We start from the raw sequence: 12,731 nt of genomic DNA, 5'->3' as shown, positions 1-12,731 counted from the left end.
TATTGCCTGGAATTATACCACAGCATTGACAGCTGCAGTGCTACAAATCAAGTGCAGCCAAACCACACAAACTCAAAGATTACATGGGATAGAAATCTGAACTATCTGGTAGCAGGAGAGCATCCATCCCAGAGTACAAGGGAAAGGCAACAGTTTCACTGTGCCGCTCAAGATGGAAATTATGTGTGTGAGGCAGCAGCACCATTTACTGAGAGACATGATTGGAGCAGCAGTCTCTGGCCAATGCACAAGTCTCTGTTTTGAGGAGTGGAACTGTGTTCTCATGACCACTTTTACCACTTTAACTATATACCTGTTATGCTTCTTGTCACCTAGAAATCTGAAGTGCCAGTGCCCAGGAGTGGATGGCAATGACAAGGCAAGTCCTGCAGCTGAGGACACTGTTGTCCTGGCAGGCATGGCCCTCAGCTGAGGACACTGCTGTCCTGGCAGACACATCCACAGGAGTGGCCAGGGAACCACTCCTGCTGCTCTGCAGTGGACAGCCTCTTTGGCAGCTCGAAGGACTGTGAATAATCCTCTTGAGCTCCTGCCACCAGTCCCAAAGTGTGATCAGTACATAATGATGCCAACAGCACAGTGTGAACCTTCTCCTGCTTTGAGTGACTGGATTTGAACAATGGTGACAAGAAAGAGCTGGGATGTAAAGGACATTCAAAGGACTCTGTCCTCCACACGGATCTCATGACAGGAACGTAGTCACCCCATCAGATCCCAGGACAGAGTTGCCCACAGGTCATGTATTAGGGACATATTAACATGGCATCGGCACTTTGCCCCTGTCTCATGTGACAAGTACATCTTCTTGCCCTGCTGTGTGAGGGAACAGCCCTGAGAAGCCTCACTCCCAGCATCTTGCCATAGGGCTTTTGCCCATGCCTGGAGCAAACGGCCTGGAGGAAAATGTGCCTTTAAGATAACCATGATGTTGGACTGAGAACCTCAGCATCCAGGGTCTGCCAGCAAGACACAGCACCTGTGGTGGGTGAGGCCCACAGCATTGTCCCAGTGACATGGCCATTTACCAACTCTTCTGCTGCTCCTTCTTGTATAAAATATGCTCCATCTCTTCCATGGTGGATTTAATTGAGGGTTAACTGCTCAGGGCTTTTCTTCAAAAAGACATCAGAATCTTTGAATCCTTGGTCACCCCATGTCAGCAACTAGAGTCTGAAAAAATGATCTGGGGATTATCCTGAGGATGAGCATAAAATCTTGCTCTTGGAGAGATCAAATGAGAATTTTACCATAGATTTTATCACATCCCTGGAGGTGGGATTTTCCCCAGAGACTTCTTGTGCCTTAGCTGAGTGTTCAGTTAGAGACCGCACATGGTGCTGTCTGACTAGTGTTTAATTTTTCTGCTTCCAAGATTTACTTGACCTAAGATGAGAGCTATGAGTGGAGGGGAGGAAGGGGAGATAGGCTGGGCAGGAAACAGAGTCCAGTGAACTTCTACAAACCTTAAACAACTGCAGTTGGCTGGCATTCAGTATGTGAGACAGACCAAGGTTCAGGGTGATTTATGTTATCTGGAATTGTTTCACATCTTGGGATGTAATGTGTAGGGTTGGCTCCTGCTCCAAAAGCAAGTGGTCTTCTGAAGAAGGCTTTCAAGACAATCTTTCATTTATCTGTAGTGCAGCGTTTGCTTTCTCCACAATCACAAATTTGGAACTAATTCCCTGTATGACATAGCATTTAATCAGTTTGTCTCCTGAATTTTGCAAAGCATTTCACATACTTTGATGGCATTTTCTTTTTAGTAATTAATGCCTTATCAGTGAGTTTTGCAGAGAACAATGGCCTGATTCCCCCCCAATGCTCTTTTACATCTCTGTAACTTCACTGACTACAAATGAGTTACTCCTGCTTCACATAGCGGGAGATGAGAATTAAGACCTTAAGCCTACCACTATTTAATCACATGCTTTGAACTAATTTTCTCTCATTCAGAATCTATCTTTTGCTTACAGCCCTGCATAACTACCATTTTATTATCTTAGAAATCTGTTCATTATAAAGAATGTGTGTACTAAGTACCCTCTGATGTAAGAACCCTGAAACGAGGGATACTCCAGCCAGGGGAAGCCCCACACCACACCATGGCAGTAAGTGGTGATTCTTCTCACCCAGGTACCAGACTTGCCCTGGAGACTGTTCTACAAGCTTGAAGGGACAGCAGTTATTAGTTCATTTCACCCCTAATAAGCAGCATTTTCTACATACCTGAGGAGTTTGCAATTAGACTAAAAAAAAAAAAGCTTGATGCAGGAAAACGAAGCTTTTTCTCTTGCATGAAAACTCCAGCTGCATTTTCTCTTGAAAACAGCCAGACCACAGTCTCTCCTTGTACTGTAGACTAATTTGTTTTGATGCTCACAGGATGTATACCCTGAAATTGGAATAAATATGCTGAAACATGCACAACCTGGACACATCTTTATTTCATTCTTTTGGCTCTGGATCTACTTCCGTCCTGAAAAGGTAAAAGCAACACTAACAGAGAGAGAAACAGAAATGCAAAAAACCCAGGCAGCTGTGATAAGGCTTGACATAGACAGATGCTCACTTGCTGTTGGAATATATGTTTATTTAAAATATATTTATACCTGAACAATAAAGTAGGAGCTGGCAAGAGGTAGCAGATACTGTTTTAAAATACTTTCATTAATGACATACATCTGGACTAACTTTAGCATGTTCAGTGAATTAAATGGGCAGGTACTTCAGGATCTGTTTACTCCTGTAAGTTAGGAGGTGATAAGTGGTGTCAGGTAATTCTAGTGATTTTTTCATGTGTGCAAGCATTACTCATAGGGGTACAGATTTCCAGGGCCAGACAACAGAAATTAGTTAAGTGGGACACGTTGGGCATTATATATTAAGAACAACATGAAGAAAAATTTTGCTAGAAAAACATTTAAGCTACAAAACCAAGTGCTTGAAGTTGGGAAAAATCAAAATTAAGGTTGTCCTTGCAACTAATGCTTTATGATACTATCTTTAATTATAGTCTGTGTCATTGTCTCCATAGATTTAAATTTCTGCAACAAAGTACTGCATGGATCTTACTGACAATATTATCTCTCACAAAAAAGCCTATTATTTATGCTGATCGGCCAATGCAGAGCATTGGGGCTGACAGACATCTTCCCTTTGCTATTTGCTGACAGCAAAGGAAGATGGTGCCTTACGTCTGGCAGTGTAATTTCAAGGTCTGGAGGAGAACACAGCTGCTCAGTGATGGAAGTTATCACCTTGCCTTGGTCAGGACTGTATCCTTCCCCTTCTCCTCCCAGCCACCCCAAACACTGCAAGGTCCTGCTTTCCTCCCTTGCTGCCCCCATGGGTGTCACCTACCACGGGTCTGATGTCCTGACATTTGCCCCTCTGTGCCAATGTCTCCTTCTACCCTCACTGCTGTCATTCTCCCTCCCCATATCCTCCCTACATCCCCCCTCTTCTTCTTCTTCAGTCTCCAACTCTTACAACCACTGACCCTCTCTTTATTCCTTCATGACTATACCAAATTCCCCTCTCTTTTTCCTTGCTGCACAGGCACACACAGCAGACTTTGTCTCACAAGTGCCAAGGGGAACTCTACAGTCCTTTTATTTGGAGACCAAGCACAGAAAGATTCCTATGGCTCTGAGTTGGAACATGTCTGGCCTGGATGGGATTTTTAGATGTCAGAATTTAACAAGTCTCTACTGAGCATGTACAGACTGCAAAGACAGTAATGCTTAGACATGGTCCAAAGCTGGGAATAATTTCCCAAATGTGTTGAAAAGAAAATTTCTGGTGTTTCATTGACTTCTTTTGCCAATTTTTTTGTGCTTTCCTTCCATGCATGGAGGTAAAAAAAAATCTTCTCAGGGAAATTTTGGAGGGAATTTGTATTACCATAGACAAAATAACATACTTTCTCCTAACCTTGCTCTTGGAAACAGATGCACTATTCTCGATAAAACTTGCAAAACAAAAATAAAATTAAACAAATGAAGTCAGCTGGAGGTTGATTCTCAGTATAGGAAATTTCAGCTCGATGCATTAAACTTTGGCAAATGTATGAGCGACTGACAACACAATATAATAATGAAAAAGTGTTGGGCAATCACTGCACCTCTAATTAATAACTCCCACACATTTTAAGATAATGGAAATTACTCATGTTCATCAGGAATTGAATAGATGCTTCTGTTATTACCTGTATTATTCAGTTAGCAACAGCAGCCAAATGTATGTCTGACTTTCATTAACTTGAGCAGTATACCTTGCAGTATTAAAATCTATTTCAATTCAACCCTTCTGTGTTTTTCTCCTGATATACTGCATATAAACCTTAACCATGGTATCATCTTTTGGGATAATAAACTAAATCAACAACGCATTTCATTTGCAGAGATGATCACATATGAGACACTTTCAGGTACGCAAATATCTCAGGCAAATATCAAGCCGTGGCTCTAAATAGAACTTTCAGAGATAAAGAAATACCTTTTTTATTTTAAAGGTACATTTTGTCCTAATTAAGGAAAAAAAAAAGTGCAATAGCCTTGGCTAGACTTGTCAAATTGTGTAAATTTTACCCCACTCAGGAGGCCAGCACAAAGTGACACTGAGCTTCTTACAGCAGTTAACATCCAAAGACAAAGCTTCTGTACTCAGGACAGAAGTGGGTTTTAGCCAACTATCATATTTTTGGTAGTTCTAGCTGTCAGCATTGTGTCATTCACTTTACTTATGGTTCTTGGTAGGCATTTCTCCTGGAAAAGAGATTCTTAAATCAGCAAGGGCACTTGGGGCATGTATTTTACATTGAAAATATTCAGCGAGTTGCTGTGTACCAGGGGAGGAGCTCTACTCCAGGAGTGCTGCCAAAGCAGACTTTAATTCCAGGTGTAAAGGCCATCTTGAATCTGGATGTATGGCTGGTTCAGATATGCCCCTCTAGGTAGGGGTTGGGACTTTCTGCAAGTAGCTCTCCTGGAGAGCTGGCTGACACCATTCTCCAAGAGCACAGAGGACTCTGGATCCCCCTGCTGCCCTGCACGCCCCCCCTGCCTCCCCCCACTGGAGCGAAGCCCCCGCCCGGGTGCACGTCTCTGTCTCTGCATGGACACTCACTCCTTTTGTTGCACAGTGACAAACACAAACCAGCCCCATTTGCAAGCCACTTCTGGACTGTTCCACCCATCCCACCCTCTCATAGGAAGCTGCTGCTTGTGCTCTCTGCCTTTAATGCCAGCCTTTTATTTTCTTATTACGTGTTCCTACCACTATACTTGTCTGTGAAAAATGGACAAAATAAAGTTTTGTCAGCTGCATGTTTCTGTTGTCAGTTGTTGCAGGCCATGCTCAGACTTTGTGCTGCATTCATATAAAGCTCATCATTACAAACCCCATAAAGTCCAGCTGTGTGGTCCTAGAGCTGCCACAGCAGACACAACAAGCACTGGTTGCTCAGCAATGCCCTGAGTTCCTGCTGCACTGTTGTTTCAGCTATCAGGGATGCCTGGTTTTGTGCAGACATGTTTTGTACTTCATATCTAACCAAAACAAAACTAGATAGTTTTTGTACTAGATACAATAAAAATTAAATAACCTGCATACATCTGCGATTCAGAAACTGCATAGCAAAAGAGTCTTCTGGATCAAGGAGAAGCAAGCATGTCCTAGGGTATTTTGGGGATGCTTAAAAGAGCTACCCTTCAGAACAAGTGCCTGTTGAGGAAGGATGTATGTTCATGTAATTACACTGTTAAGAATTGATGCAGAAAAGAATCATTCACTGACGTGTTACCAAAAATTGCCGGCACCTCTCCTGTGATTCAATGGTCCCATGAGTACCAGTCCCATTCTACCACATCCCTGAATTCAGATTATAATACAGAAATAAACACAACAGCACTTAAAAATATTACAGACATTTTTATAGAAGAGATTAGAAGTTCTATTGTTTTTAAATTAGAAGCATAAAATTTGGGAGTTTGGGAATGTGGTAATGAATCTCTTTAAACTGTCCTACCAACACATTTTATCAAGTTTTTTTCAGGTCATTGTCAGTGTGGCTTCAAACAGATTTAATGTCAGCTGTATTTTTCCTTTTCACAGGTTCTGTCTCTCTTTGAATAAGTTATTTGAAGAAATTTGCCACTTCTTATGATCTTTGAATGTGATGCCAAGGCTCTTCCATCCTGGGCACAAATACTCACACTGTGGTGTGACGCTCGGGGTTGTGCGAGTGTTCTCAACCACAACTTGCATTATTGAACAAATCTCAGTGGAAAAATGGCATGATTAGGAGCACTCCTCCCCATGTAGGTTTCTTTCCTAGCCCTGCTGGTTGTGCAAGTCACCTGCAGGATTGGTCATGCAAAAATGAATGCTTGGGAAGCACTCAAAAAATTGTGATGCACATTTATCCTTAATGGTGCCCTGGCGGCCATGGGCTGGAAACTTATTCCCAAGATCTCCCAACCTGTGTTTTGCACAGTTCCCATGTATTTCTAACCATGACTCATCCCTAAAACTCCAGTAACTCTCCCCTTAGGAGAGACCCAAAACTGAATTTTCAAGTTTGGTGGACATTTGGGTCTTCTGTAGTTGATAACCACACAGCACAAGCTACACTTGAGGTCCTCTTGCATCCTTCCAGGATATAACATATTTTGAAAAAAAAATGGCCTTTGGTGAAGTTTCTCTCTTAACCTCTGGGTGGCCTGTGTCCGTGGGAGGGCTGGGGGGACCCAGGGTGACACAAAGGCAACACGGTGAACGCTGCCTGCCAGTGTGTGTGAGAAATGCCCAGGCCTGCAGCTGCTTCTCCACAGGACCACATGTGGAAATGCTCTCAGTGCTGTACGGTGCTCCCAGACAGAAGGCTCAGGAGAGTGAGGAGGGAATTAGTGGAATACAGAAAAATATTTTGTTATTTCTGTGAACTGCGAGGGTTATTTGTTTTCTATTTTTTAATCCTCATGCTCATTTCTATCTTTTCAAATCATCCGTCTGCCTTCTGGTGTTTAGTTCTGCTCCTTCTCGCATCAGTGTGTGTGCCTATCATCATGTTTGGCATCAGATATCATCCCCACAGAGGGTTAAGGATTTGGAGGTTTTGTAGGTCTTAGCCCCAGACCCTTTAAGGGCACTGCCCATAAGTACACTGGTGGTCCATGAGGAGCTCATTTGTCGCCATCACCTTTGCCTGAGGAAGGACTTCTCTTGGCCTATTGCAGATGATACTTTGATCTTTGATAGATTCTGCCACGTATGTAAAACCTTGATAATCATGCATTGTAACATGGAGTAAAGCTGAGGTTGATTTATATGTTAAATAACATGCCTGTTAAAGAATGCTAAAAATGTTAAAGAATGCTAAAAAAAATACCCTAAAGTAGTAAATCATCTGCCCCTTGGTATCTGATGACCCTTAGGATACTTCCCATATGTAGCGTCTTTGTCTTCACATTGGCTCTTTTATGTTATTTGTTTCTAATGTGGCATTCTGTTTTCCTACTCTTACAGAATGCTTTTTCTCGTTTCTCCCTTGACTGGGGACAAGTTGCAACCTCTTTCTTTATCTCTCCCCTCCCTGCAGACTGGGCTGCCTGTAAGACCCCATGTCCATGTGAGGTCCTACAGATTTTGCCCAAACGGAGTTTTACTCCCTTTGCTTCACTCACCCACATCAAACAGTGCTGAAATTGTTGCTTAGTTGAATTGAAATCCGGCTGCCTACAAAGGAAGAGGATACACAGAATTAGGTCTTAAGTATTTGCAACATACTTTGAAGGAGAAAGATTATATTAAACAATCTGTTTAATATACGGAATACATTAAACAATCTGTGTGTGTGACACCAACAAGGAGCAGACCACTGAAAATCTGGTAGGATTTCAGAGGGGAATGCAGCCTAAAAGTCAGTGACATGGCACGTCCGGAAGGTGGATCTCGAAATAGCAAGTCTGGTAACTGTTGAGAGGTATCACATTCCCGGGAGTGGGTCGCACACAGTAAGAGTAATCCAGGCATGGCCAGCCTCCCCTCTGAGGAGAAGGGTCCTGCAGTGTCCCAGCACAGGCTCACCCACCGCGCCCACACGGCACATGGATCACCAGGGATATGTCTGGCTGGGAGAGGCTGGGAAAGTGATGAGTGGAGTGAGAGATTGTTTGTGCCAGATTATTGTATTTTCTTACGTGGCATGCCTGTTTTGATAGGAAGGCAACCAGATCGGGAACTGGAGGCGGATGGGATCTCAACACAACCCGTTGAGCAAAGTCCTTCACACAGCACAGGGTAAGCAAAGTGAAGGGCATAGAAAAACATCTGCCTGGGAAAAACATCTCCCCAGGGTATCTCCCTGGGCTTTTCATGCCCTCTCCGGGGGCCGGGTCGCCTGACAGGGATAGATTTTGCTCAAACAAAAGAGACCATTATGGTCCTTGTGACTATTGGATTCAGGCTATAAAACGCTGTTTGCTACGTTCTGACTTAAATCACCAGTCGTAGTTTGCAAGTGAGACTGATATATTTTCTTTCCTGGTTATTGCTCCTTTCCCATGTCCAGTGACTGATGTCATGCATGCACACGTTCAGTGGTGGAAACATGCTGGCATACACAAGTGGATCGGGCTGAGGCTCCTAAGCTCTGCAAAAGCACCATTTTCCCAATAGAGAAATACCATGGACTAGTTGTAGCGAGACTTCTTGTTTCGGCTTCTGGACCACACATTCTTGGTGCTGTCAATTCCTGCAGTATCTATTTTAAAGACATAGCTTCTGGGTCCATGTAACTAGATACAAATTGCAGCCCTCTCTTACTTTGCCGCCCCTCACCGTTAAAAGTTTCTAGTCTTGTTGAGGGCGAGAAGTCTAAAAAAATGAATTCTGAGCCAAAAAGCTAAATGGGGATTCAGAACGAGCTGGCACTGCGGGACAGCCCCGCTTCCCGTGATTTTTGACCCCTCCATTTTGCTTTTTTCCCGACACTTGAAGCTGCCACCGAGGCTAACCGGGGAGGGCGGCGCGGAGCAGCGGTGCGAACCCCGGCAGCACAGCGCCAGAAACACCCGACCGCCGCCGGATCTCTCTTGCGAAGGGGGAGCCTTTCCACGTCCCCGATTTTACACGGGGCCAGCCTTCTCTTAATCGGTCCGCGGCGCTGCTCATGTTTTCCACTGGGGGGGAGGACGAGAGAGGAGAGACCTGGGCGGAGGAGGAGGAGGAGGGAGGGGGGAAAGTTGCTTGAATTTGCGAGGGGCGAGAGTCGGCGGTGGCGGCGCGCTGCTTCTTTCCACTGGCTGGGGGAGCTGCCAATCTGTGTTGTAATCCTGCAGGAATTTCTGCGGGGTTTAACTGGGAGCCGCGGCGCCGCCGCCGCGCACTCGGGGCGGAGGGAGTGCGGCGGAGCCGGCAGCGCGCAGCCTGCAGCCCGCTCGCCCCAGAGCCGCTCGCACCGGGCCCGCCGGGCAGCGCCGGAGCGCAGCGCGGAGCCCCGCGAAGGAGCGCGGCGGGCCGGATCCGGGGCGCCGCCGGCCCTGCCCCGCGCCCCTCGGGCGCTGCCGAGCGCCGCCGGCCCCCGGTTTCTCCTTTGTGCCCGGCCCCCGGCGGCCGCCGCGCCGGCTCCGAGGGAATAATGCGGGGCGTGTGGCTGGCGCTCACCGTCAGCTTCGTGGCCTGCGCCTCCGGGCAGCCGGTGAGTGCCGGGGCAGAGGGGAGGGGGCGGCGGCAGCCCCGCGGGACGGGACGGGACGGGGGCGGCCGCCTCGGTTCTGCCAGCCCGAGCCGTGCCCCGTGGCATCGCCGTCCGCGGGGCACTGGGCTGGCTAGGGGGGACATCTGTTGATAGTTGAGCGGTCTGCGAACGGCAGGCACCATTCCTTCCCGCCCGCCAAGAAAAGAAAGAAACCCACCCCCCAGTCAAAAAAAAAAAAAAAAAACCAAAAAAACCAAAGCCCCAAACACCCCCACGAAGCCGAGAAGACCACCCTGTCGGTGCGGAGCACCCTGCCGTCCTCCAGCGAACCTCGGCCGAAGTTTGCCGCGGCGACCCAGCCGCCAGCCGGCCCCGGAGCCCCCCGGGTGCCTCTCCGGAGGAGGGGCGGCTGCCCGGCGGCCGCGGGGCGCCCGAGGGGCCGCGGCGCGGGGCTGGGTCCGGGATCGGGGGCTCGTACCGGGCCAGCGCCGGGAGCCGCGGGGCCGGGCTGGGTCCGGGAGCAGGGGCTTGTACCGGGCCAGCGCCGGGAGCCGCGGGGCCGCCCCGTGTCCGAGTGGTCGCCCGAGAACATCGCCGCCTCCCCCGGCTTCGCGGGCGGTGAGCCGGGAGCGTCCCTTGCAAAATCCACCCCTCACGGCCCGTGGCTAAAAAGAGAAAAAAAGGCAGCAACTACCCTTGGCTGCGCGGCTCAGGACCTCCCAGTCCCCTCAGACCGAACGCCCTGCGCCCTCCCGGCCAGGTCCCGGCTCCGCGGAGCCCGAGCCTGCCGCGGACTCGGCCGGCCCTTCCCCACGGGCGCGCCGCGAGGTGCTCGGGATAATGCCGCTGTTTACACTTTTTCCGCGCCACCAGTGTGTTCGCTAACCGGGCCCTCTGTTTAATGCAATTAGCTCTGTTGCCGGGATTTGTACCTCTGGGAAAGCCTCTCTCCCACCCTTTCGTGGCAGGAGCCGGCGAGGAGCGGCCAGAGGATTTGGGGTCTTTTCTATTTGTGGATCTGAGATTGTCTTGAGGGAAGGGTATGCAAATGATACTGATGCAGTGTTTGGGCAAATATTAGGAAATGATAAATTGAGATTTCAATATGAAATTAAAAAAACCCATGACAATTTAATCCAATTAGAATGAGCCGCTTCACTGAACTAAATAACGCCACTAGCTTGGGTTAACTTTTGAAGTTCTCTAGCTGTTGTATAAATTAGCCAAGTCACAGCCTTCATGAAATCTGGCTCATCATTAGGAATTTCTAAGGATACAACTGAAAAACAATTTTCTTAAAAACGGTTCAAAAAGGGTTGTGTAGAACACTGAGCCTTGTTTCCGCTAAGTATAACTGTGCTGCAGAAACACCCTTGGCTAATGAGGTACGATATATTTTAATTTTATAGAAACGCTGTTAGTAGGAAGTTCTCCAATGGTGGAATAGCTATTAAGCTGCTACAGTAATTAGTAAAGTATAAAGTTTGATGGGTTTTTGCCTTAGGATGAACACACTGTGGCAGTGTGAGGTGGGTTGTTGGGGCATATCCCGGCGTGATGCGCTTCAGGGGGCGGTGGGGAGCCTGCCTGGCTCTGCTGCAGCGCCCTTACTGCTGCCAGAAAGTTGTGGAGGGACTGGAAAACTAAAAGGAGGTTGGTCTTTTTCCTTTTCTTTCGCCTCCCTTTTTCCTTTCACTGTGCCTGGCAGCAGCTTCATGGTTCCTTAAGATAGGATTTTGTAGACCAGTCTCTGTGAAAAGACAGATGCCAAATCTGTCTTCTCTGCAAAAGTCTGTCCTTGTCATAAGACAAATTCTACACGGATTCTCAGAAAATCCTCCCAGCTCTCCAGACCACTGTCAGATGGATTTAGGTCTACATTTCGTTGTGATTTTAGATTCTATTATTTATTATCATTATTTAGGCAAAACCATAAGGTAAAAATCTCGTTTCTGGTAAAGTAAATTATCCATGAGTCTTTTGAGCAGAGGAGGGCGAAGCTGCAGCAGATTTTGTTTCTTAAAGCGATGAGTTCCCTGTGCTTGGTTCACATAACCAGTGAACACTTTTATTGGGGTGGGCCAAGGAGATGTTAGCCCTGTGTTAAGAATGTCCTGGAAGTGAGAGCTGCCAGTGAAGCACGGGAGTGGTGTGTCAGTGCTGGGTGCGTGCTCTGTGCTGTGACGTGGGCTGTCGCACCGCAGCTGCGCTCTGCTGTGCCATGCCAGCTCCCCGGGAGCAGCTGCTTCAGGACAGGGCTGTGATGGAGCGGGTGACAGGGAGCCCAACCTGTTAGTGCCAGCCTGCACATGGCAGCAAGTGTTCCCCACACCAAAGCTGCTGGATTGCAGCTGAGGCTTGCAGAGTGGTTTGCTGCCGTCAGCGCAGTGTGCGGGGAGACATCAGATTACAGTGGGGTCTGAAAAAGCATGTGGGTCTGGAAGGACATGGGGGATTCACCCAGGCTTGGCTGAATGGCAAAAAAAGTGCTTTCTAGCTGCCTTGAAAATTTCTTGTTTTGCTTATAAGGGAGGGAAAGCCAGTGACATGAAACGACTGGAAAGAAAAGGAAAACTCTGTGAGTGAGAGTCCAGATGTGCCTTTTAAAAGGTTGAGCCCTTGAGCCCAGTCCTGATGATGCTGGGACACCACTTTCTCTGATTTTAATAGCACCAGAGAGTAGTGCCAAGTATCCAGCTGTAGTTGTCAGCTCCCATTCGGAAGAGGCTGATAAACCTTTTCATTTCGGTCTTGTTTGCAGCAGTGGGACGAATGGTTTTCCAGAGCTTGTGACAGTCTGATCCTGCACTTGCCCAAGTACACACTGAGAAACTTTGCTGGCTAGCAGGTTGTGCTGCATACTGCAGCGTTCTGGTGCTGCTCTCCTCACAGAAGGTTACGTCCATCTCTCCCCAGGAAGCTTCTGGAGTCTGGAGACTGCCTCACATCATCAATACATGCGTGTGGGGCTGGGTTTGGGACTTCCAGTGAAACAGAGCACTGGGGC

At 47.5% G+C, this 12,731-nt stretch overlaps 1 protein-coding gene and 1 long non-coding RNA gene across 2 annotated transcripts in view; one reads left to right on the top strand and one right to left on the bottom strand.

Annotated features, from left to right (window-relative positions):
* Positions 1 to 2,120: 2,120 nt before the first annotated feature.
* LOC134547071 (uncharacterized) lies at positions 2,121 to 12,625 on the bottom strand. The gene is made up of 3 exons (XR_010079365.1): positions 10,419 to 12,625; positions 7,710 to 7,761; positions 2,121 to 2,416 (listed from the first exon to the last, which is right to left on the bottom strand). It is a non-coding gene; the product is annotated as an uncharacterized LOC134547071 (long non-coding RNA).
* Positions 9,282 to 12,731, top strand: part of SDC2 (syndecan 2) — a 59,700-nt gene continuing 56,250 nt past the window's right edge. Inside the window, exon 1 of the mRNA XM_063390586.1 lies at positions 9,282 to 9,724. Coding sequence (XP_063246656.1) covers positions 9,665 to 9,724 — 60 coding nt within the window. The 5' untranslated portion in view covers positions 9,282 to 9,664. The remainder of the gene's footprint in view (positions 9,725 to 12,731) is intronic.

Source organism: Prinia subflava, chromosome 1, assembly GCF_021018805.1.
Source record: "Prinia subflava isolate CZ2003 ecotype Zambia chromosome 1, Cam_Psub_1.2, whole genome shotgun sequence".
NCBI classification, from domain to species: domain Eukaryota; kingdom Metazoa; phylum Chordata; class Aves; order Passeriformes; family Cisticolidae; genus Prinia; species Prinia subflava.
Note: the sequence above shows the minus strand (reverse complement) of the source record. Positions and strands in the feature narration are given on the sequence as shown.